Here is a 27,515-nt window from a genome sequence, read left to right on the forward strand (position 1 = left end):
TGTGAGAATTTTTTAAAGTAATCCATCTGCACTGGTGTGGATGTTTTTGGGTTAGATGAACCTATTTCGGAACTTTTTTCCTATCCAGTCCCCTTACAAAAGTCCCGTTTAGTTCTAAGAAACTTTATAGATAACTCTGAACCTCCTAACCCCTTGTAATGTAGTACGATCAAAGTAATATGTACGCATAAATTAGTTTTAAGTATTTTCTTAATTAAGTTTAATAATTACGAAAAACTAGAAAAAGATTTTAATATTAATTATTTCTGCAATTGTTTTCAATGAATTTTTGTAACTTAGATCTGTAGATGCAAGAGTCCGATTAAGTGGATTTATACTTTATCCGTGAAAATTTATATAAAAATGAACGGAAATTAAATAAAGAAATAATAGTTTTTTTTCAATAATTTAAAAAAAAATAATTATTGCAAGCAAGACAAAAAAATATATATATGTATATATTTACAAGAGTAATTGTATTTATATTCTAAGTGATATTTAGATCTGTACTAAATAGAATTGTGTAAAATTCTTATTTGAACTCTGTACGGAGTTTCGTTTATTTTTGTTATTTTAAAATTACTTGCCTTAAAAAGAAATGGAAGATGTAATTAAAATAAGAAAATTAAGAAATACTCGTCTAACGAAATACTACTGATCAACAATTTATTGATAATAAAATAAACTTCACCAAATTATGATTCGGAAATTTAAATTGAGCGCTGAAAATTTAAGTAATTCTATATAAACGTTATATAATAATGCGCTTACATTAACTAAATGAATTGATTTTCCTGTAGGAAAGTTGTGTTTACAGATCTATAGAATTGTAAACTGACGTTGGATATACGATTGCGGTTTATGTTTATAATTTTCCTGTTTAGACTATTATTCGTTTTTAAGCTCCCAGGCTTTACATTAAAGAATAAAATTGTACTTTTAGGGTTTATTTTTAATTAAAATAAATATGAAAATATTGCGTATTCGAATATTTCGTCTATAAAAAATGAAATATTATTATTGCAAGTCACAATGGGAAAACGAGTTAAAGTTTTAAACGATAGAGAAAAAAGCCGAATCCTAGTTCTGAATATTTATCAACAGGCTTATCAATTTATAGGCTTGGGATACTCTTTTTTATTCTTTTAGCTTAGTACTTTTTTTTTTTAGGTAGAATTGAAAATATGTTTTAAAGTAATGTTTGCGTGGTTGTTTTGCATACAGTATTAGAGTCAAGTATTAGCAACTTAACAGTATTTGGTATCAGGATTTGTGTCGGGATAATACCCCACCTGGGAAACACTGTCGGCGATATTTTGGCATATATAGCGACCCCTCTTCTATCTTGTTATCCTATTTCGCTGCTGCGATATCAAGTAAAGCCTACAACCCACCATTGAACGAGCTCGTTACAAAACATGCACGTGGTATGACGTCATATTATTACCTTCCAGTCTTTACACCCGTGTATAGTTCAACCGTATACCCACAATTTTATACGATATTGTCGACAATGTCATCCAGTTACAGTTCTTCCCTATCATAGTGAATTTATTTCGCTATTATTGAAAAAAAAAACAAATAAAAAACAATCATCGGATTTTCCTTTCGTATAAATAATGTAATGCGGTTAAAAGAGGAATCTATCGTATTTATTCATTTATTTCACTTCAGAGGTATTTTTTTTAACAATTTCAGAAATTGCCTAATTTAATTTATTCATTTTTAATAACAGTGGTAATCCTTATTTAATTATTTTTCATAAATTTTCCTCCTGACACTTTTTATTTTTTGTTTTATTCCGCTTTTCCCTTATTTGTTTACTTTACTGTAAATAAATATACTGTTAATTTACTGTTAAAAGTATAAAACTGAGTATTGCTGTCAGTTATAAAAGTGTCCCCTCCAGTCCAATTTTGGAGGTCCGTAAGTTCAAAATACTAAAATCTTTGATATAATGCTGCATGAATGAACCTCAAGTATTTGTACTTGATGCACGCGCCGCATTTGTGTAAGTGCGCGCATTTATATGGTAAAAATTAATTTTTCTAACTTCCACTGTTTCAGTTTACTTATTTGAACTTTTGTTATTATTCTTTTAAATATGTATAATCATCAGTTTTGAAATAAATTCATCCTTTACTAATTTTACTAACTTTCACCGTTTCAGTTTACTTATTTGAACTTTTTTTATTCTTTTAAGTAGTTATCATCAGTTTGAAGATAAATGTCGACCTATATTTCATAGATTGAGGAAAAGTTCTAAATCCTTTTCTAAAATTTTTTCATTTATTCGAAAATATTTTTATATGAGATGCTTTTAACTGTTATGAAATAATAAACTAATTTTACGTTTTATTAAAAATCTTAACAAAGACCTCTGTGAATGAGTAGGAAGCGTCTCGAAACTTTTTACGGAGGTTTCGGGTTCGAATTCCGGTCAGGCTTGGCATCTTTTCATACGCTACCAATTTCCACCGACTTAATAACTTTAACTGTTGATCCCAGTTTTTTCGTAACAAAAAAAAGAATGCTTTCATTAGACTTTTTTTTTTCAAATCTTAAAAATATTATAAGCTGCATTAGAATTTAATTTTTCCTTTTGCTAAATAAAAAAAGAAAAGAATAAATAAATAATCATTACGGGTAATTTACGGCTTCAGAGGTATAGAATTCAATTTTGAACTTGATAAAAATTTAGCAAGATCTTGGCAGATTTTAAAAAAGTGTTGAAATTAAAATTTTAAAACCACTCATCGTATACGGAATTCCAATATTGAAACTGAATATCTCATTTGATGTCATTTCTGGTTTCGGTCCTGCAAGTACCTGCCAATTTTTTTCCTCGCTTTTTCCATCATTCTTCAGCTATTACACCTACAAACCCATACACTAGGGCGTAATACTATGAAGTAATTTACTCTTTCTCCTTGTTTACTTCAAAAATTCTTTATGTAATTACTATTGCGTAGATTGAAGCTCGACAAACTCTTAATTTTATTAAATAGTCTTATTCTTTAAATCAAAGAATTATGTAATAATGTTTATTATTTAATTCCTTGTTATAGTATCATATCAAAGTTTAAAGTTAAATCACTTCGGTTTATTACAGTTTGACTAGTTTAAAGAAAAATTAACTTTTTGAATAAAAACTATTAGAATGTTTAATAAACCTTTTATTACACCCTAATGCAGCTTTATTAAAAAAAATCAGTAAGTCTAAACATATAAAAATTACGAAAGGTGTTTAATAAGAATTTTTGTTACAAAAATTTGTAAAAATTAACATTTTTTCTGTTACTAATCTATATATTAATAAACTTTTTGAAAAATTTTCAGATGTGTATTTTGTAATAGTTTAGATTACTGATTTAAAAAAACCATAGGATCTGTACTTGCAATGAATAATTCCATGTCTCATTATAGACGATTTAACCGTACCTGAAATAAAGAAAAAAGAAAAGATTCCATCATATATACATAACAATGTTTGTAATACATACACATTTTTGTGCGTGCAATATTTTAATACATTATGATTCACTCAAAATTTTGAGAAATGAAAAAAAATCCGTTTGATTTTTTTAAAAATCATTCTGTTTTTGTCTAACAAAATACATTCCTTCAATCATATTTTTTAATAGCAGGAAAAGTAAAGAAAATATTCATTTTCAATTTTCAATTTAGCCTGGTGTTAGTTTATATCAAACGGTAACTTATACTAAACCGTTTTTCAAAACAGTTATTTTTTATTTTACTTTTTGATATCTCACTTGTATATCAATAGGAATAACGAATTTGTTTTTCAAGGATATTCTATGATACTGTGAAAATTAAATTTTACCAATCTAAAATATTAATAGAATGCGAGCGTGTTTAATTTCCCGAAACGCCTGAACAAAAAGTTCGTAAGTGTGTGTTTCGATTAGAACCGACGCTAATACTTTTGCCTTCCTTTGTCTTTCTTTTTTAATCATTACTTTATTTCTTATACAATCTGAAATAAAAATATTTTTTGCTTGATGATATCGCCACATAAGCTTGAAACTTGTGCGTGGAAAATGGAATTTTATAGCGTATGAAAAATGCCATGCCTGACCGGAATACATTTCATATAAATTTTATGAATTTAAGTGTTATACAGTTAAAATGCTCCAAAATTCATAAATCCAATTTAATTTAACCTATAAAAAAATGAATAAAATTAATTATGCTACAAACATGTAATTAACTGACATAATAAAGCCAGTTACGGATGAAATTTAAAAAAAAATTATTCAGGCGTTTAAAGAATTAAACAACGAATACGTATTTTAAAAAGTTTAATTTGTATTGGAGGTCCCTAATCATTATGCATTTACTTAAGTAAAATTCTCGGAGTCATATTACTGTTTCAAATTAATATTACATATGTACACGAAACTAATAAGAACAGAAACGGTTAATCTCCGTTTGTTAATTTTTTCACGAAATGAAATAATTGCTAAATTGTCAATACAATTAATTTTTGTTCTTCTTTGTACATAAAAGTAAAAATTACTTTTTTTTATAAAAAGATAAATATTGTGTTATTTTATTATTATGATCTAATAGTTAAATACTTATTAATTGTTAGATATTATTTAAATGCATTCAAAATGAATATTATTTCATTTCAACAACTTATATAAACATTTTAATGAAGTTTGCTGCTCCTCGAGTCCGGAAAAATGCCTAGCAGAGAAGCACCATGAAGGGCAGCCATTGAAGAAGAGGATGAAGATCTTCTCCTTATCAATTCCTTAAAATACCTTCTTTATACTTACAATTAATTAAATTAAATTAAATCAGCAATTGCGACTCCCTCCGGAGAAGGGGGCGCATTGCTCCCTTCAATAAATTAGTGCCCCGTTGTGGCGTATTTCTGCTAGCCTATGAAGCGTTAGCACCGAAAGGACTTCAGTGGACGGTCTGAAGGGGAATTACGTCGGGAGGACAGGTTTTAAAAGCCTAGCCTCCCGCGGTCGCACCCAGAAATGGGTTTGAGAACGCTGGTACAAACGGATATGGAATGCTAATAAATCCGTTCATAAAATATAACTTAAAACTTAGACCCGTCATTAAAAAATATACCCTTAAACACGCCCGATTACAGAATCATAGGGACACTGTCCAGGCTCTGCGATTCGAAGGGAGAATTTGTGAAACTCCCGCCACTTTTGCATTCCATTCCTTGCTGCTCCCCAAAACTGCCGCTCCGAGACGTACTGTACAACCAGTCGTGGTTATACATAAGCTGCACATAAATGCACGTATTATTTACTATAATATACGCCAGATGATATGGTTAATATTCATTAGCATTCAACTGGTCGTAATTTATCTTCAGGGTATTTTACCGAAGAAAACTATACCATTTTGTACAAAAAGAGAAGAATAAATTTCATTGGAAATTTATGTATAGTTTTCCACTGTTGTTTTTTTCTAGGAATTCTACCATTTAAGATTTGTTTTGTTGTACCAAATCAATCATCTCAACAACTTCAACCATCTTAAATCAGCATCCTTAATAACCACTGAAAAAGATGCTTCATATTTTCAAAATCCTTTATTCTGGTAGGATATCAATCCTCGTGGTAGCATCTACAACTGTTTTTTAAACACTTGCAAGATTTTTCATCAAATACAAGATCTCATGATTCCTATTGGGATTCGTTTTTTATGATCATCTTAATAATTTTCGAAGGGACGTTAAAAGATAATTTATTTAGAATTTGAAAACAATCGTCTTTTTGTAAAAAAACAAAAAAAAACTAACAATTTTTTTTCACAATATAGAATAAAAATATGAGTAAATAAGTTATAATTTTTTTCTATGTTTCGTTTATATTTTTCTATACTTTCAACTCAAAACTATTTCGGAAATTTATGTTGTAAATTAAGTATAGATAAATGTTTCTTATTTTTTATCCCAATTTACACATTTATGTTATAAAACTTGTTAATAACAATGTTGTAGAATTAATAATAACTTTAATGTGTTAATAATGTTTTAATGTGTTAATATGTTTATCCTCCTCTATGAATCATGAGACCTTGCCGTTGGTGAGGGGGCTTGAGTGCTCAGGGATACAGAGTAGCTGGACCGAAGGTGCAACCATATCGGAGAGGTATCTGTTGAGAGCCAGACTAAGGAATGATTCCTGAAAGAGGGCAGCAGCTCTTTCAGTAGTTGTTAGGGGCGTAAGTCACAATGACTTAAACGGCCATATCAACATTACTCAGTCCTCTGAGTACTGCGCAGCTGAAAGCAATGGAAAACTACAGCTGTTTTTTTTCCAAGAAAATGTGGCTCTGCATTTTCAAAAGCAATAATGGAGGCGCCTTCCTTGGTAAAATATTCCGGAGGTAAAATAGTCCCCCGTTCGGATCTCCGGGTGGGGACTACTAAGGAAGGGGTCACCAGAAAAGTAAAAAATAACATTCTACGAGTCGGAGCGTGGAATGTTAGAAGCTTAAAAAAGGTTGGTAGGCTAGAGAATTTAAAAAGGGAAATGGATAGGGTAAACGTGGATATAGTAGGAATTAGTGAGGTTCGGTGGGAAGAGGAAGGCGACTTTTGGTCGGGTGACTTTAGAGTAATTAACTCAGCGTCAAATAATGGGCAGGCAGGAGTAGGTTTCGTGATGAACAAGAAAATAGGGAGGAGAGTGGAGTATTTCAAGACGCATAGCGATAGAGTCATTGTAATAAGGATAAATTCAAAACCTAAACCGACAACGATTGTTAACGTCTATATGCCTACAAGCGCCCATGATGATGAGGTAGAATGTGTATACGAAGAGATTGATGAAGCAATTAAACACGTAAAAGGAGATGAAAATTTAATAATAGTTGGAGATTGGAATGCAAGCATTGGAAAAGGCAAGGAAGGAAATATAGTGGGTGAATACGGGCTGGGCAAAAGGAATGAAAGAGGGGACCGACTTATAGAGTTTTGCACGAAGTATAATTTAGTAATTGCCAACACCCAATTTAAAAATCATAATAGAAGAATATACACTTGGAAAAAGCCAGGCGATACTGCAAGGTATCAGATAGATTATATCATGGTTAAGCAAAGATTTAGAAATCAACTCGTGGACTGCAAAACTTACCCTGGAGCAGACATTGATAGCGACCATAATTTGGTGATAATGAAATGTAGATTGGGGTTTAAAAACCTGAAGAAAAGGTGTCAGATGAATCGGTGGAATTTAGAGAAGCTTGAGGAAGAGGAGGTAAAGAAGATTTTTGAGGAGGACATCGCAAGAGGTCTGAGTAAAAAAGATAAGATAGGAAATGTAGAAGAAGAATGGGAGAATGTTAAAAAGGAAATTCTTAAATCAGCAGAAGCAAACTTAGGCGGAATAAAGAGAACTGGTAGAAAACCTTGGGTTTCAGACGATATATTGCAGCTGATGGATGAACGTAGAAAATATAAGAATGCTAATGATGAAGAAAGTAAAAGGAACTATCGGCAATTAAGAAATGCTATAAACAGGAAGTGCAAACTAGCGAAAGAAGAGTGGATTAAAGAAAAGTGTTCAGAAGTGGAAAGAAAAATGAATATTGGTAAAATAGACGGAGCATACAGGAAAGTTAAGGAAAATTTTGGGGTACATAAATTAAAATCTAATAATGTGTTAAACAAAGATGGTACACCTATATATAATACGAAAGGTAAAGTCGATAGATGGGTGGAATATATTGAAGAGTTATACGGAGGAAATGAATTAGAAAATGGTTTTATGGAGGAAGAAGAGGAAGTTGAGGAGGATGAAATGGAAGAAACAATACTGAGATCTGAATTTAAGAGAGCATTAAAAGATTTAAATGGCAGAAAGGCTCCTGGAATAGACGGAATACCTGTAGAATTACTGCGCAGTGCAGGGGAGGAGGCGATTGATAGATTATACAAACTGGTGTGTAATATTTATGAAAAAGGGGAATTTCCGTCAGACTTCAAAAAAAGTGTTATAGTAATGATACCAAAGAAATCAGGGACAGATAAATGTGAAGAATACAGAACAATTAGTTTAACTAGTCATGCATCAAAAATCTTAACTAGAATTCTATACAGAAGAATTGAGAGGAGAGTGGAGGAAGTGTTAGGAGAAGACCAATTTGGTTTCAGGAAAAGTATAGGGACAAGGGAAGCAATTTTAGGCCTCAGATTAATAGTAGAAGGAAGATTAAAGAAAAACAAACCAACATACTTGGCGTTTATAGACCTAGAAAAGGCATTCGATAACGTAGACTGGAATAAAATGTTCAGCATTTTAAAAAAATTAGGGTTCAAATACAGAGATAGAAGAACAATTGCTAACATGTACAGGAACCAAACAGCAACAGTAGCAATTGAAGAACATAAGAAAGAAGCCATAATAAGAAAGGGAGTCCGACAAGGATGTTCTCTATCTCCGTTACTTTTTAATCTTTACATGGAACTAGCAGTTAATGATGTTAAAGAACAATTTAGATTCGGAGTAACAGTACAAGGTGAAAAGATAAAGATGCTACGATTTGCTGATGATATAGTAATTCTAGCCGAGAATAAAAAGGATTTAGAAGAAACAATGAACGGCATAGATGAAGTCCTACGCAAGAACTATCGCATGAAAATAAACAAGAACAAAACAAAAGTAATGAAATGTAGTAGAAATAACAAAGATGGACCACTGAATGTGAAAATAGGAGGAGAAAAGATTATGGAGGTAGAAGAATTTTGTTATTTGGGAAGTAGAATTACTAAAGATGGACGAAGCAGGAGCGATATAAAATCCCGAATAGCACAAGCTAAACGAGCCTTCAGTAAGAAATATAAGTTGTTTACATCAAAAATTAATTTAAATGTCAGGAAAAGATTTTTGAAAGTGTATGTTTGGAGTGTCGCTTTATATGGAAGTGAAACTTGGACAATCGGAGTATCTGAGAAGAAAAGGTTAGAAGCTTTTGAAATGTGGTGCTATAGGAGAATGTTAAAAATCAGATGGGTGGATAAAGTGACAAATGAGGAGGTAAAGCGGCAAATAGATGAGGAAAGAAGCATTTGGAAAAATATAGTTAAAAGAAGAGACAGACTTATAGACCACTTACTAAGGCATCCTGGAATAGTCGCTTTAATTTTGGAAGGACAGGTAGAAGGGAAAAATTGTGTAGGCAGGCCACGTTTGGAATATGTAAAACAAATTGTTAGGGATGTAGGATGTAGAGGGTATACTGAAATGAAACGACTAGCACTAGATAGGGAATCTTGGAGAGCTGCATCAAACCAGTCAAATGACTGAAGACAAAAAAAAAAAAAAAAATATGTTTAGTGTTTTTAATGTTTATGTGTGTGAAACCGAATACTAGAAATTTAGTGTTCAATTTGGTATTAAGAACATGAAAGTTGAAAAGTTTTACAGTAATTAATATAACATGTATAGACTGCGGCATAAAATATTAGTAATACTGTAATGCGATACGTTCCGTCATAAATTTAACTTTATAATTTACTAGATTTGGTATAAAAATAAAATGTTGACTAAATAAATGCGCACTTACTAACGTGTATGTGAAATTATTTTTATTTTCTGTATAAAAAGAAGAAACTAATCGATTTGAATATTACAATAATATTCCTTACAATAGTTTTAAGATCTAGATCTGGTAGATGGAATAATTGTTTCAGTGACATTACCAGAGTAAACATTTATGTATCTTCTTACATGTAATGACAACTGTAATTATCATTAGCAATAATATTTCCTTTGAGAAAATTAAAAATTATTATTTACTTAGACAACAAAATTATACTAATTTTGACATTATGTCTGAGAAAATTAAATTATCATATTTACACTGGTCGCTAACGTATTTTTTTTAATTTTCGTATAAAGATATAAAATTAATTTAACAAAAAAAAAAATTAATGCGGTCGAAATATGGAAGATTCTATGTACGAGCCCGGAAAACAAAATTAATTTACTTAGTAGAGGTAGTTTTTGCTTTAGGAAGATGTCCCAAAATTAATTTAACAAAAAAAAATTAATGCGGTCGAAATATGGAAGATTTTATGTACGAGCCCGGAACACACAAAATTCATTTACTTAGTAGAGGTAGTTTTGCTTTAGGAAGATGTTCATTGGTGTGTTTCATTTTTCACTATTTTGTTTTTTCCCTGTTGCTTGACGTATGTAAAACGATTGAGATGTAAGAGACATGTAATATAAGTCGGTTATACATTCTCTAATGAAAATGGTATTCGTTGCATTTTAAGTTTCTGTTTCTGGGACGGTCAGTATCTGAGAGAAACAGAAGATATCACTTCAAGTAAATTTTTCTTGTATTTCAATGCGTTTCGCTGCTAGATATATTGCAGTATATGCTAATTGATATCTTTCGTATATGCTTAATGAAAAAAGCAACAGGAAACCGTTTAAATCCTTCCCTCTGTTAAATGTAACACGGTATGCCTGTTCTGTGCAATGGTTGTACTTTTTTGTTTAATCTACTTTTTACACTTGTAAGATAGCCTCGAAAATACTGACCGTGGTTTCGAATAAATATAATTTGAAGTAGCTTTATGTATTTTTCATTGATTTGCTGATATTTTTGTAATATTTATAATTGTTATGCTGTAGGTTGCATTCATTCTAGTTAACAAAAGTTTTTTCCCCGGGTGGCGGGGAAAAAAAGGAGAGAAAAAACAGAAGTAAATAATTGTTAGTAACTGTTTATATATTTATTATACAATGAGTAAATATGATTAAATCATTAGGTTTATGAAGATCATTTTATTATATTTTATAATTTTTAAATATTATTTAGCGATTCAAAAGGAGATTTTCGTACTTTATATGCTATAGGCTTGATTTTACCTAAAATGCGAACAAAATTTAATAAAGATACCGAAACAAATAGCAAAAATATTCCAGAAAATATTGCATTTTTGTAACGCATATATACAATAAAAAAATACAATTACTGATACAATTAATTAAAACTATCAAAGTGTTTTAATTAACATTTTCGATTGATTTTATGTTTTCTTAGGTCAGATTTTGATGTATTTACTTCAAAGGATACGTTTTCTGTAACAAATTTTTGTTATCTGAAGATAAACATTCACAGTTTCTTTTTTTCATATCTTAAGGTCTTTTATTTGTATTTGTTTGTGAAAATAAATAACGTAAAGAGGTTCCTATAAAATATTTTATTGTCTTTTAAAGATTTTCACATGCATTGTAACTCCAGTGAATCTTCAGTTTTTTTTTTGAACATTTGAATGTACCATCTTTATGTGAAAAATTTTAATTTTATGCATTTTAACAAAGTTGAATTGTATAATTTTTTTAATAAATAGCTTTTCAATAATTTCAGTTTAATCGGTCCATAAATACCGTATCTGTAGCCAATCAAAAATTTAACCGTCTTCGTGGGACATACTACATAATTAATTATTATAAATTAAATTTTCCACAAATATATATTAGAAGATTTCACCAAAGGGTTAACTCTAGTGAAATTGTTTAACAAAACTAAATTATATAAAACAAAGTATTTTTTAATTATGAGGAATCGTGTAGCTATATCAATTGATTATATTTTTTATTTGATATTTTATGGTTAATGTAACGCGTTGGCTTTAGTACTGGTTTTTTTTATGCTACTGAATATATTTATTTTATATCGCAGAATAAAAATTATCTATTTGTTTATTCTGAATTTAAAAACTGCTATCTTTGTTGTTTTTGATCGTATATACACCGAACTTAATGTGACTCATGTACAACAAACATAAAGCTATACTTGATGTTTGGCACGGATTTACATACACGTACACATGTACATTGTATTGAAGGAGAGAGAAAGAGTGAAGAGTAGGCGGAGTAGAAGCGTGAGAAGGGGTGAAGATACGTAAGGAGGGGAGCGGTGGATTGCATAACTAGACCGTATCATACGTATCACACATGCTCTTTGCTCTCCTCTTAAAAATTCCCCTTGCAACCCCCTTCAGTCTGTTTCACGGACGCCCTTCTTCCTCTTTACATCGAGTGGGTGCCCATGAGTATGTGTGTTTGTGTTTTTACTTGTTTGTATGTACGTATTTATAAAGGGACAGTGCCAGGGTGGCTGGTTGCCCTATATTGATTAGAATATTTTTTTGTCTTTCTTTCGTGAAGCTGTTGTACGTTGCTGAATAATACGCATTGTACTGAATTCGCCCTTGTCTTTTATAATTTCTCACGTACAGTATGCGATCTGTGCATTCATAATCTTTAGACTGCGCGTGTTTTAAACGCACATAGTGAATCCGTTTGTCTAAATGTAGTGTGATGCTGGTAGATACCTTATTGCTTATTACTGAGTAATATGTAATACTGCTGAATTTTATTCTTCATATACGTTTACAGAATTGATTTTATAAATCTTTTCTAAAATTACGCTTTATATTTTGTGGAATAAAATTATTTCACTGGTTGATAGAACGCCTGTTGGTTAAATTAATACTGTTATAAACGTTTCTGATCGGTTAATTTAAATACAGCTACTTAAGTTTATCTTTACTCGAAAATGCGTAGGTAAGAGATATCAATTTATTTTATTTGTCATTTTAATTTTTTGAACTTATGTCCTAAGTAACCGCATAGGGGCAGGTGTGATAAGTTTGAAACAGGTTAGCAATAATTTTTACACACTAGTTAAGAATTCAAACTATACGATTTTTCTATTAATTAATCATGTTAATAATTTTCATTTGACATATAGAAAAAAAGGTCGTCCAGCATTTTGATAGCATATTCCTAAAATGTATATTAAAAAAAATATGAGTAATTCTAAATACAGAAACAGTATTTCAAGAAAGGATAAATGTATTTTTGAAAAAGATTGATATTCATGTTTATACTTACATAATAATTAAAAAATATATAATGTACAAGAGATTTTTTATTTTTTCAAATTTAAAATGACAGCAATGCTATTTTTACTTCCTTGTATTTCGTACAAGGAAGTATTGTAATCGCTAAAAATTTCGGTTTTCAGATTTCAACGGAAATATATCCATTTTGACCATCTCTAAATCCATTTTGACTAGTTTCGGCGTGACGTCTGTACGTCCGTATCATCCCAAATACTGAAAAGCGATTAGTCGTAGAATGTTGAAATTTTGGATTTAGGACTGTTGCAAAATCTAGTTGTGCACCTCCCCTTTTGATTGCACTCGACTTGACCAAAAATGCCCAAAATCGGATTTTGGACTTTTTCTTAACTGCAGTCCTCATTGAGCTTTTCTCTTTTTGAGCTTTTCAACGATATATAATAAGTGGCACTTATTTTCATTGGTTCCAGAGTTATAGCCAAATAAAATTTTAATTAATGAAATATTTGGTGCGTACAAGGGGAAGGCACATCGGTTGAAATCCGACTTCATTTCCATTCTTTTTTTGTAACTTTTTTTAAATTTAAATTTATTGATTTATTAATAATTATTAACGTCTGATTGTAAAAATATTTTACAATAAATAATAATTCAATAATAACAATAAAAAAAAAAATTGAAAAAAATCAGAAGTTATTAATGAAATAAACTTTTATGTACTTTTCATTTTAAAAACGTGTGTATATGTAATTTAATAGGCGTATAAGGAAGTCATGTGGTGTCCACATCAGATTTTTTAAATCTACAAGTACATATATCGAAAACTATTATTTTAATGACTGAAGTTTTTTAAGCATTTTATTCTGAAAAGAAAAATTATTCTGAAAGTATTTAAATAACTATGATTATTACTTACCAAATTAAGCTGGAAATTGTTAACGTCTCATCTCTCAAACCCCAAAACGTAAAAATAGCTGGACGTGAAGAAGATAAAATTGGTAAATAAATTTTTCCTCAAAGCAAATTTTGAAATATTAATTGATTTTATGTATACCAGTGTAGCAGTTGATATGAGCAAATCGAAATTTTTAATTGTAAAATTTCTATTTGTTGATGTAAAACGGATTTTTGTTTATATAGAAATAAATAAATCACTAGACGGAAAAATAAGAGTTTTCGGACTAGCTTGTATATGTCGTATCTTTTTTTTCTGATACTGGTGATTGTAATTCATTATATATTGAATGATCTTTTTATTATAAATTCAATATTACGGAGTAGTTAAATTATACCAAACCGATAACGTAATGTATTGTACTTAAAAGAGAAGGAAAATTATGCGTTGCTTTCTCAGAAAGAAGATAGAAAGAATACAATTTAAGAAATGATTTTTTTTTGTTTAAGAAAAAACTGGGTTAGAGTGTATGGAAACTATGATAAAAATATTTTGATTGGCTAGCATGGAAACACTAAGTTATATAATCCACATAAATGTCATATAATCCACATAGTTTATCGTATGGAGGAAGGATTAATTGTTAATTATACGGTTCATTTTATTGGTATATCGGACTTATATATGTGATATGGCAACAGATAATAAAAAAAAATTCTAAATGCTTTCATTTTACCTGAAACCTTTTATTAAAACGGTATAATTTTGTTTTAAAAGATAATCAAAGATGTGAAATTTCAATTCATTTAAATATTTTTCTATCGTAAAAGCAACATTATGTTCGTTAGTCGTTCGTTTTGGATTCGTTAATTTATTTTTAGGGAATTTAAAAAAAAAAATCATTCGGCGAAGCGGATAATTATACTTTATATTAAGATTGCTGTTTATACACTGTATCATACATAACTTGTAAAACGGGGCATGTTTATTACTACAAGAGGTCTACGTTTTAAAAATTGAATAATATAGATAGTTTTTTTTTATTAAGTTATGATAGTTGAATTGAATATAAATTCGGGACCGGTCGGTTCAGTGCAGGAATGGTGAGCTACGTACTACGTTATGTGCAATTTCCGTCGGTGTGGTCTCTCAGGAAATCACAGCCGTTCTGCCTGACTCCTCGGTTCGTTCCGAAAATTACCTTCTCTTAAACATTTTATCGTACTTTGATCACACCCGCGTACAAATGCACACCGACTACAGAGGCATCTTATACGAACACACATTTCTATTCATTCACTCGCAAAATACCGTCGTACTCAGGAAAGCGAAAACTCATCCCCAACTCTTCCCTCTTCATGATTTGCTGTAAACTGGCCGCAACTTGCCGGGAGCTGTTGTTTTTTTCGACTCCTCATCGTTTTGTTGCTTTCTGTTCCTTACTTAACGGATATGAGAGAGAAAAAAAAATCAAATGATGAAGGGTGTAGAAGTATTGAGTGAGGCTAATCTGTCAATTTCCTGACTTCATCATTCATACCCCCTAATATATATAAAATTATTACCCTCCCTTAATGCGATTTTAGCGTGTCATTTCCCTGTGAGTGAAATGGAAAGCTTACTTCTTCTATCGCTCATAACGTGAATTTTCATCAATATAAAAAAGGCTACCGACAAAATTACTCGTTTTTGAATTTTAGCCTATTACATTTTGTTGGAGCGCCTGCACCACGTCGTTTTAAAACGTTAATAGTAGTAATTGAATGTTTAATTTTTATCGGAGATTATTGTATCAGCCCTTTTTTTAAGCTTCGTATTTGTTATCAGAGTTACTAGTTATTGGATATAAATAGTTAGAACATCTGACAGCGTCGCTATATGGTTATCAAGCCGTTGTCAGTTAATATGTAATTCCAACAAGACAAATAAATTACCATATGTAGCGTTATTTTTTAATACACGACTGCCCAAAATTGAGTGTATATATGTTTCTTCCACCGTAGCAGCTCAACGGCCGAGCCGATTTTGATGTATGATCCCGCGTTGGAATCCTTGCGGTACGGGGAGTGTCATAGATTATATAAGTATGTTTAATTGTTACTAAAAGGCTATAAAAAAATCATATATACGAATCTAGATCGATATTCGATAGTATTTTCAGTATCGATTTATTTGTATCGAAAAAAATTGTGTCTTAAGATGTGCACGATATTGAATGAATGAATTACGGTAGTAAAATTTATTAATTTATTTTATAATTATTATTACTATTGTTATTTATTATTTATAAACATTTAAGAAAAATTGTTCGGTCATGTAAGCATGTTCTTTATTCTTCCTCTTATTTATTGGTGTTGGTTCATCTTACGTATTACTTGCCGGTCAGGGCTCGCTTCGCTCGCCCGACCGTTTAGCCGGTGAGCTGTGTCTCCTGGACCGTCGACACGTTCATATCCTCATGTATGTTAGAATATTAAGTATTTTACAAAAATATCTTAAGAAAAGAAATATTAGCGGATAAAAAATATTTTCTGAACATTTTGCAATTTTTATATTTAAAATAGGCTCAAGGATTGAGCAAATATACAATTTAATAGTTTTTAATAGAGATATAATGTTTAACGAAAGCCATATTGATAATAAGGAGTTGGCTTGAGTGTGTTCGTGTGAGGTTGTGCCAGTCCAGCTGCTGCTATTGAACCACCGGGTTGGTCTAGTGGTGAACGCGTCTTCCCAAATCAGCTGATTTGGAAGTCGAGAGTTCCAGCGTTCAAGTCGTAGTAAAGTCAGTTATTTTTACACGGATTTGAATACTAGATCGTGGATACCGGTGTTCTTTGGTGGTTGGGTTTCAATTAACCACACATCTCAGGAATGGTCGAACTGAGAATGTACAAAACTACACTTCATTTACACTCATACATATCATCCTCTGAAGAATTATCTAAACGGTAGTTACCGGAGGCTAAACAGGAAAATGAAAAAGACAGCTGCTGCTATTGGCTCAAAGCGGACCACGTGGGATGCGCCGGCCGGGTGCACCCCAACGACTCTTTCCCGCTAAATAAAGAATCCTTTTACTTAATGCTAAATATTAATTAATAATCCCGTTTATTATTAAAATTAAATCAATAATAATAAGTAAATAAAAATACTAATGTAAAATATAAATAAAAAAATCTACGCTAAAAATTTAAATAAATAATCTGTAAATTAAATGACAACGGACTGCTACTAGCGGGAGAGAGTCGTGAAGAGAGCCATGTGCATCCGCTCGGCGCACCACCATTGTTCTGCTCTGCGCCAATAGCAGCTAAAACATATATCCTTTTTTATGAGTAAGATTACTTTACGTTGTCATAGCCTTAAAAATAACAGACAGATAAATAACAATTCAATCTTTCTCTCAAAAAACGAAACATTGTACACACTTCCCTTCTTGTATACGGATGATCATAAATTTGAATAACTTAACTGCTAAAATAATAGTAATTTCTGGATAAAAAGTATTGTTCGTACGTACGTACGTACGTGTGTTGGCGTGTTTGAAACTTAATAACTTTTGACTAGATAAACCAATTTTAATTAAATTGTGTACAGCGAGTGGTATACATGTAGCAATTTGTGAGAAAGTTTTGTGGTCAACATCTCTAGGAGATGGAGCGGGTGTTTTTAGGGGTAAATTTTCTCAACATTTTGCAGACATAACCTCACTTTTTATTAAGCTCAGTACATGCGTGTAGTTTTTTTAATTTTCTATTATTCATCCGATACAACATCGTCAAATCGTCGCATATATGCAAACGAATGAACGGAGTTCTAGAATGTAGGAGTTAGTGTTAGAAGATGGTGATACGTGTTGTATGAAAGTGAATTAGTGAAATATATTTGCCGCAGTCTAGCAAATACGTTTCAGGATGACTCAGCCTTTTTCCTCCCTCCAAAAGTCCAACTCTGAAAAATACAGAGTTCGTTATGTTTTGCGCTGAGGTTCTTTAATGGTAGATCTTAACCATAGTTCTTAACTTATCCTTAATCACTACTTTCTGATTTTCATTTCTTTGAATTGGGTCTTTTACCAACTTGAGGCTGAAGTTGTGGGATTATATTATTAAGATCGATGTTACCTCTGACTCACCGATTTTTGTTCACAAAAAATAAATGAGCAAAAAAAAATGCATTAAAAATTCTCAAAAAGTTAAGTTCCTCATTAATAAAAAGCATTTAAGTTAGGCTAATTTTGATTTTAAGGTAAAACATGAAAGGATTTATTAAATAAAATTAAAACTTTAGCTTTAATTTGAAATTAAATGTTACAAGTAATTTTTATTATTTAATGAAATTATGTATATATTTTTTTTTAATTTAAGGGCTGTAGATTAGTTAAAAGAGTAAAACATATACATTCTTTAGCTCGTAACGCATTCATATACCATAATTTTTTTCTATTAACTACTATTATTTCCTACGTTTTAATGAAAGCTGTAAGACATTTCGCTCTAATAGATTTAGAAAATTCTCTTAATTGTGTCAGTTAGATGGCATAATTCTGAAATCCATTCCTTAGGGAAATTTTTGTTATAAACTGCATGCTGTACAATTTTAAAGGATGACCTACTTGAAAGCAGACTAAATTTATTAATACCTGTCAAGTGCTTGAAAATATATGAACACTATTAAATGTAAAACATTACAAAAAATGTTTTCATAAAGTTTAATAATAAACTTTGAAAACGAATTTTTTATGACTTTTTTTATGCAAATTTACATTTATGAAATATGTGGTTATAAATTTTGCAATACATTTCAAACCATTAACAACTTGTAGCGTGATCTAAGGTTAAAATGATACGTAACGGAAACTTAAAAGGTTAAAAAAAACGTACATATTACAATAATAATAAGTTATTTGAAAATAAATTTACGGTGTACCTTTTGTAATTAATTTAATGTATTGTTTTGTTTTGTAATATTAGTTGTATTACAATGAAATTATCTGTAGTTGGTCTTACTAAATCAGAATAATAATTTATTAATTTCTGAGAGAAATAGAGGTGAAGTTAATTAACTTATGCATGTATTTATATTCTATAACGGTAATAGTTTTATTATATATTTATCGTAAATAATAGCCACGTTTAACTTCTTATTTCTATATATATATATTTATATAATATACATAAAATGTGTCAGCAGCGTATTTAAAAATACAGGCCTGAACAGTAGGACATATATTACTAGGCTATACGGTTACACACTATTTTATAAATATTTTTGTGTCTGTATGTTGGAAGAGAATTATATATATATATATATAAAATGGTGTGTTGTAGTAAATGTAATAAATAGTCTGAATAACTCGTATATGATTAACCGTGATGTGAACTCCAGCGGCGATAATGACTGGACCGCTAGAACAGTCTTAATACTTATGTCTTGAGTTAGCAGTTTTCAGACTTTCATGATATTTTCTATATTCCGCTTTCTTTATATATTTACCATTTTTTTTCTCTTATATCTTAAAAAAAAAAAAACTAATGCTTAATAATGCTTAAAAGTTTGTATGCGTATTTAATTTTTATTTTTTAAATTAGGATTTATTTATATTTTTTATATATTTGAAAAATTTTTTATGGTTTAATATATATTGAATGAACATAAAATTAATTTTTGTAATTATGTAGTATAAAAATATATTATATTATCAAAAATTAGAAAAATCTTAAGAAAAAATATAAAATCTAAGTTCTTTTAATAACTTTTTCTTTTATATTAATATATTAACATAAATTCTTTGGGTTTTTTTTTTATTTATAGTTGCATCACCAATTAATTAAAGTCATTAGCGACTTATCAGTGTAATGTAACTGTACTGGTAAATTTGTAGTCTTCAACAAACAAAGATCGACCACCAAAGAACACCGGTATCCACGATCTAGTATTCAAATCCGAATAAAATATCTATCTTTATTTGGATTTGAACTTGAGAACTTTAACTTCAAAATCAGCTGAGTACTATATTTCAGACCTGTTATTGTTTGTATAATTCTGATAATAAGCATAATAACTGTTTGTAAGAACTGACCAAGCGTAACGATGAAATTCCTTATTAATAATATCTGTTAAACGTTATACTAAGTAATTCCAGGTTAAAAGTTACTGCCGTCCTCCGTGGTGCGAGTGGTACGGTCTCGGCCTTTCACCCGGAGGTTCTGGGTTCGAATTCCAGTCAGGCATGGCATTTTTCACACACGCTAGAAAACACTCATCTCATCCTTTGCGGAAAGAATTGCTTGACTGCGGATCCGGAGGTTTTAAAAACAAAAGTTATTAACCTGCCGGGCTGGTCTAGTGGTGAACGCGTCTTCCCAAATCAGCTGATTTGGAAGTCGAGAGTTCCAGCGTTCAGGTCCTAGTAAAGTCAGTTATTTTTACACGGATATGAATACTAGTTCGTGGATACCGTTGTTGGGGTTCAATTAACCACACATCTCAAAAACGGCTGACCTGAGACTGTACAAGATTACATACACTTCATTTTCATTCATACATATCATCCTCTGAAGTATTACCTGAACGGTAATTATCGGAGGCTAAACAAAAAAAAAAAAATTGTAGATATTATGATAAACTCATTTTACTTTCCTGGTGAATATTGCTAGAATATAAATAAATAATTGAATATTATATATATATATATATTAAAGGTGAAATTATATTGTCAAAATGAGGTTTTTTTTACAAATTGTACGTTTTAGGGTCTAAGATTCATCTAGAAAAAAAACCATAAGTGTGTTTGTATATCGCACTTTTTTGCTTTATATATAAAAACGGACCGAATTGATTTTCTTCAAATTTAGATCAAATATTTCTGTGTATGGGGCATTGATGTTATTTTTTTTTAATCAAAATTCGTTCTGGGGGTATATCGCGAAAAAACTAATCTCCTTTTCTCAGAGGCACTTTAAAAAAAACTTTGACAAATTTTTTTATCTATATTGTACATATATAAATATTGGAAAATTTTTTTTTCCTAAAAATCAACCCGCCTGTGTTAAGAAGCTTCGCTTCAAAACCTTTAGTCTTGTTCCATTTTGTCTAAAACATTTTTGACATTTTTCTCTTTACTGGTGTTCTGCGTAAGGAGAAAGCTACACAAGGTCAAATAACAATGACCGCTGCCAGAATTATGGTACACTTTTAAAACAAAGAGCAGATACAATATTAATTATAAAAAAAAGTAAGTAGAGGATGTTTATGATGATGGGTTACTCAAGATAAGCTTAGTTTGACTGTCTTCAACCCACCGGGTTGGTCTAGTGGTTCACGCGTCTTCCCAAATCAGCTGATTTGGAAGTCGAGAGTTACATCGTTCAAGTCCTAGTAAAGCCAGATATTTTTACGTGGATTTGAATACCAGATCGTGGATACCGGTGTTCTTTGGTGGTTGGGTTTCAATTAACCACACATCTCAGGAATGGTCGAACTGAGAATGTACAAGACTACACTTCATTTACACTCATACATATCATCCTCATTCATCCTCTGAAGAATTATCTAAACGGTAGTTGCCGGAGGCTAAACAGGAAAAGGAAAGAAAGAAAGTTTGACTGTCTTCAATCCTAATTCGACTTTGAATACTTTGTAATTGGATTAATACATTAACAATTACACCTAAAAACAAATCATAAACAACATAAGTTAGGAACGCAGTTTACAGTTTCAATAAAATTAATAATAAAGAGAGTGTATCTCGAAGTTATTCCCGGACCTTCATAACCTATTCTACTCGTGAAAATAATACAAAAAATACGTATAAACTAGTTTTAAAATGCTTCTTTTGCTAGTTACGGCTAGTGAAAGATTTTCCTCCGATTTCATCTGCTCCGCTGAAATGAGGTCATATTGAAATTTTTAGGACGTTAATTAAGTGGTAGAATTTGTTATTCAAATTTAACAATTATTAAAAAACAGGTTTTTTATACCCCCAATTTATTGGTTTTCACCCAAGATCTCTCAAAAATAAAAATACCGTTCTAGACTTATTTTATTCGATTTTTCAGGACAAAACCCCTAAGAAATCACAGATTCTACCTCTTAATTAACATCCTAAAAATTTCAATACTACCTCATTTCACCGGGGCAGCTGAAATCCGAGCGAAATCTTTCACTCGCTGTAACTCGCATACGAATAATTTTATTATATATGTTTATACGAAGTTTTTCCATTATTTTCATGAGTAAAATAGGTAATGAAAGTCCCGGGAGAACTTCGTGATACCCTCTGCATAAGATACGAATTTTACAATTTTAAACCAAGCGTTTCATTTACCAACTGCGAATTTAGGAGAATGATTTAGTTACCGCCTACAAGCTTGAACTATTATAGTAAAATTACTTTTAAAAGGTTCTAAAATTATGAGGCATAATAAATGTTTGGCAACCTTAATTTCATTTTTTATTGATTTTGCCAGAGTTTACATAAATAAAACTAAATTTTTTATTGTTGTAAATAGTAGATTATTTACATACTTATTCTCGTTCGCTTACTGCTTATTGTGTCTTCTTTTTCTTTCCATTGAGCGCTTATCCAAAGGTCTCTGCTTCGTCAAAATACACGAATAAATAAATTTGGGAAAATTGTTTTGTCTCGTAATATAAGGTAGTAGTTTTACTATATTAATTTTACTACTTAATACAAAATTTTTGCTCTAATTAATGTAATTATTACATTTTTGTTTCAGGATCGGTGTGTTCGAAGCAGTTAGTGAAAGCGGTCGGTGATGGTATTAATCATGATGTAGCAGTGTTTTCGAGTGTTCCTTGCAATAATTCTGCTTATGGTGGAAATAATTTTATAATTACTCAATTTACTACTGTTTACTGGTTGTGATATTGATGAGAAATGCGTTGCCTGTGTACCAAGATACGGACTCACCATTGTAAGGTGATCCTGTTGGATGAACAGGAACTTGTACAGGAAATACAGGTAATTATATCTTATATTCTTTTTAATGGGATTTAAATTTTGTTCTATTTCCATTGTGCTAAAAATGTTTATTTTCTTCAGTTTTAAACGGAATAGTGCCTGTTTTGTATAGCCCATGTGCAACTCGTCAACATCCAAGTTATGTACTCTAGAGAAATGTATACTTGTTAATGGGTTCGTATTAATAATTCAACGTTTTCTAACTGCTGCTTGCTACAATAAATATAGCTGTAACTCTTCATCTGCCGCCAGCATACATTTCCATTTCGTTAGTGTTACCCTGTAATATAGTTCATACATTGCGTACATCAAACGTCAGATATTGTCAAAAAAGTGTTGTATATATGTATATATTATATATAGATTTTATTTTTTTATTTTTATTTTATTATTAGTCTGGACATTTGTTAGATGCGTCATTCCACTATTGTAGCTAATTCTGTCGTTGGATCATTGGCTATAATCCAAATTTTGGAGTTCGTTTGTGAAACATAATTTTTCACAAAAAAAAAATATATATATATATATATATTCATGTATGTATGTATATTTTTGTAATAGGCTTGACTCTTTCTGTTTTTAATTTCATAATTTATCCTAACTGGAGAAATGGGTTTCGTTAATATTATGTTCCAGTTTAAATGTTCCTTTACATAATCTAGTCATCATAATTACTTATATTATTGAAACTCAAATATACTAAATTGTCTAATGGTATCAAATAAATTAATGTTTTTAAGTGTTATAATTAATTTTAAATAACACCTAATTTATTGAAAAATAACTAATTATAACAGTAATTCTCGGCGAGTGACCTTTTTTTGAGAGAGGAAAAGAAATTAAATGTTTGAATTTGGATGATAAAATTATTTGAAATATAAGTGATTTTTTTTATTGTATTTATCTAAAAATTTCGTGGTATCTTAACATAAGTATGATCTTTCTTTTTTTTTCTTTTTTCAGTATTTTTCCTATATTATTACAGGTTTCTGTTATAATTTTTTTTAATGCACTTATGCATTAAAAGTTTCATTTGCTCGAATTGTATATCATTATTGAAAAATATTATTTACGTTTGAATTATTTTCAATCTAGTTTTTTTTTTTACGGTTGATTGTAATATTACTCCCATTATTTTGAATACTATTCATAAAGGTTTATGTTTTTTTATATTTTAATGAGTTAAAAGTAACGTAAGATAAATTTTGTGTTGAAAAATCCACAGTTTATAAATATTTCTCCGTTTCCGGCTCACTTGTTCCAGATTACTTAATATGGTATATAATATTCAGTATATTTTTTATATAGTCCAAAAATATAAAATTACTACACTATTATTTGTTGATATACAATAATTTTTAAGTGAGAGATATTAAGGAAAACAATTTTTAGCCGTTTCACATCACGTAAAGTCAACTTGTTTTAAATTGCTTAAATATAAGCTGAGCATTCTCAGGTGTATTAGTTTGAATACGTTTTATTAATTTGGGTGATCATCTACTTTACTTAAAAGAGATATAATTGGTAGATTTTACTATTAAAAATTACTGTTAATTACTTTCTTTTCGTGCAATTTCTTCTACATCAATATCATACAAGCAGTCTTCTTTTCGCAGTTTTATTGTTGTTTTTTAGAAGTACTTTTAAGTATCACTTAAAATCCGGAACCAAGAGAACAGATTCTCTTCCTTATTAGATTAATAGGTAATGTTACTTTTATGTTTATTCCACTCGTCTTTCTTAGTTTAATCGATCTCTTCAGAGCTTGTGGTACGTACAGTACTGGAAATTTCTTTTATATTTATTATGAGTTCAAGTATATTCAACTTTTTTCTTATTTTATCCATAAAAATGTAGCAAAATCGTAAGTTTTATTTAAAAATAGGTATAAAATATATATATACAATTCGGGGTTTGTGGTTTACATTGGAAATCGAACTTTTGGTGTCTGACTTGTCAAAAAGCAGAAGAATGCAAGAATGAAAATGAAAATTGAATCTTTTTACATTTATATTAATATTTTTTAGAATTTTGATCAAAGGTTCCCTTCACGGTGGTACACAAAATTGGTAATAATATGTTTGATAGATAATTTACCCATTTAATCATATAACAAATTATATTTTTATGCTATATCAACAGAATGATGAGAGCAAAATCGTGTAATAAATTTATTTATCTACATACCAATTTCTTATCTTTTCAGTATATAATGTAATAAATTTCAAATTTATATTTATTTAATAGTCTATTGACATCTGTGATATTGTTTATTTTAGATTTTTAGTAAATACTTACAAGTTGTTTTTTTATCCCCCGTGAATCAACAAAAGTCTTTTGATTTATGGTTTTGTCTGTAATGGTAGTAATTTGTTTAAGTAATAAACAAGGGAGTTTTTGTTTTTATTATGCTATCAAATTATTAGCTTTACCGAAATAAATAAATTAAAAAATACACTATTTCAACCTAGATGTTTATGTGTTGGTACCAACACATAAACACATAAGTTATTAAGGTATAACCTTAATAGTCGACGACCTGACATGAATCGCACTGATTTTGCTGTTTTTATGTTATTCCTAAAAACAGATTAATCATTCTCAAGAATAATAAACTTCCTATACCACGATGACTGTGGAGGTGATTGGTTTTGGGGGGGGGGGGGAGTGAAGATGGTGAAGAGTGAAGTTGTTTCCGTTCTTTTCTTCATTAGTATGTAGCTGAAAATTAGCATGTTTCATGCCCACCAAATGCGATATTCAGTTTTGCAAGCCTTATTTTTACTTAATTCAACACAGATTAGTTGTGCAATGAATAAAATATTCGCTGAGAAATCAACTCGTGACTAGTGTCAGTTTTACAGAGCTGCTGTTAATTACTGCATCTGGTACAACCAAGTATGAGTTCAACTTCTATTTTGTTTTTCGTTTTTAAAAGTTGTGTTCGTGTATAAATATGGTTTTGCGTTCATATCTTTCTATTATTTCAAAAACAATTTTGAATTAATAATAATTTTTCTTTCCTTCTGTACTTTAGCCAATATTTTTGTACTGTACTTAGGTTTATTTTATCATTCCCAGATAAAATAAATTGTTTTATTACAATTTTTGCTAATACTATAGTCCTAATTCCTAAATTTCTTAAGTTGTCATCCCTGTTTACTTGAGTTTCTGACTCAAAAATTTCTCTTGTCATCTCTTTTCTTTTCTTTTTCATGTCATCTGCAGTAGCAGATGATTTACTGTTATTGCAGTAATTCATTTACTGAAGGTATAACGAGTCCAGTGTACTTTACAAGTTCATATATTCTTATGGTGTAATTACACAGACGTACAATTTTAGTCACAAAAATCAATATTATTTCTGAAGATTTCTAAAAACCATCAGATTATTTTAAGTTTAAAAATTTATATATTTTTTATGTAATTACCGTAATGCTTATTTTAATAGAAAAGGCAACTAATAGCACGTGGATGATCTTTAAGCTTAGGTGATCATATTTTTTTAATAATAATTTCTGTTTTAATTAATTACATACAGAAATACAAAATCTCTTTTTAACTTTCTTTTTTTTTATTCTGATAAAAATTAAAAAGAAAATATGTTAATCATTTAATTTTTTTATTGTTCCAAGGCACAAATAAACTGAAAATGTTTAAAAATTTCCTTATATTTTTATCTTTTCATTTACGCTCTGGCGAATTAGATAAAAAAAAGTTACAGTCTGTGCTAAAAATCAAGAAAAATTTCAGAACAAATATAGCTTACTAAGCAGTATCCCTAGTAAATATCGGAAGTTATTCAAGATATATCATGTCTGTTTAAGTTACACTTTTATTTCTATTTAGAAACTTGTACAGTTAATTTTGAAATTATTCCACTATAGATTTTTGAAAGTAAAATAATTTAAAAAATATTTATATATTAATAGAAAATAAGATTTTTAAAAATATGTTACAGAAATAAACTTTCCCTGGGCTAAGTTGAGGCATAATAGGTTGTGTAGTGCGTTATTTCCCGTTAAAATCGATAAAATATTTATTCATTTATCTATTTTCATTTCATTTTGTGCCAACTTTCCTTATGTTTAAGAATTGTTTGAGGTAAGAGCGGCATAAATCAGAGTCTAATACTTGTATTTATTAATAATGAATAATGATATTCATTGCACATGCAAGTCCCTATGGTTAATATGTTGATGGTGTTACTTTTTTTTATTTGTTTTCTTCTTCTCCCCCGGGCCGGATCCTGCAGTTAAGTATTACACAGCCCAGGAGAGTATCCTTTACTCTAACGGGCCACCACGTCTCGGCCAGCCGGTCGGATCTCACATTGCACCCATCTCTAATCTCCAGAGTAGGTTCCACCAGGCCCGGCTATGCCGTCCCTGGGTCCCCACTCCGGGAGCCGGGACTCGGTCTCTATGCCAATGCCCCCAACGGACACCCCGAGTGGCGCATCCCCGCCGGGAAACGGTCTTTTTCGCTCTGGGGTGCAAGAGTCCCTGTGCCTCATCGCTACCGCCCACTCGTGCAAGCACGTGCGAACGGTAGCCCCGCAGAGGGTTGTCTCTAATCCCCGAGCCCCTCTCCGATCCTTCTCCTGAAGAACCCTCGCCACGAATCCTGCAATGGTATCAAAACTCTTGGGACTCCGCAACATGATGGCAATGACGTTCTCTGCTCTGAGCGTTCCGGTAATCGCCGAGCAAGCTAGGCGGTAATCATCCCACTGCGGGCACCAG

General features: G+C 30.5%; 1 protein-coding gene across 1 annotated transcript in view; it reads left to right on the forward strand.

The window, feature by feature from the left end:
* LOC142322004 (uncharacterized) overlaps nt 1–27,515 on the forward strand; it is a 783,616-nt gene that overhangs the window by 152,030 nt on the left and 604,071 nt on the right. Inside the window, exon 2 of the mRNA XM_075360579.1 lies at nt 22,526–22,770. Within this exon, the coding sequence (XP_075216694.1) occupies nt 22,687–22,770 (84 nt within the window). The 5' untranslated portion in view covers nt 22,526–22,686. The remainder of the gene's footprint in view (nt 1–22,525; nt 22,771–27,515) is intronic.

The sequence above is a fragment of the Lycorma delicatula genome, chromosome 3, assembly GCF_047948215.1.
Source record: "Lycorma delicatula isolate Av1 chromosome 3, ASM4794821v1, whole genome shotgun sequence".
Lineage (NCBI taxonomy): Eukaryota > Metazoa > Arthropoda > Insecta > Hemiptera > Fulgoridae > Lycorma > Lycorma delicatula.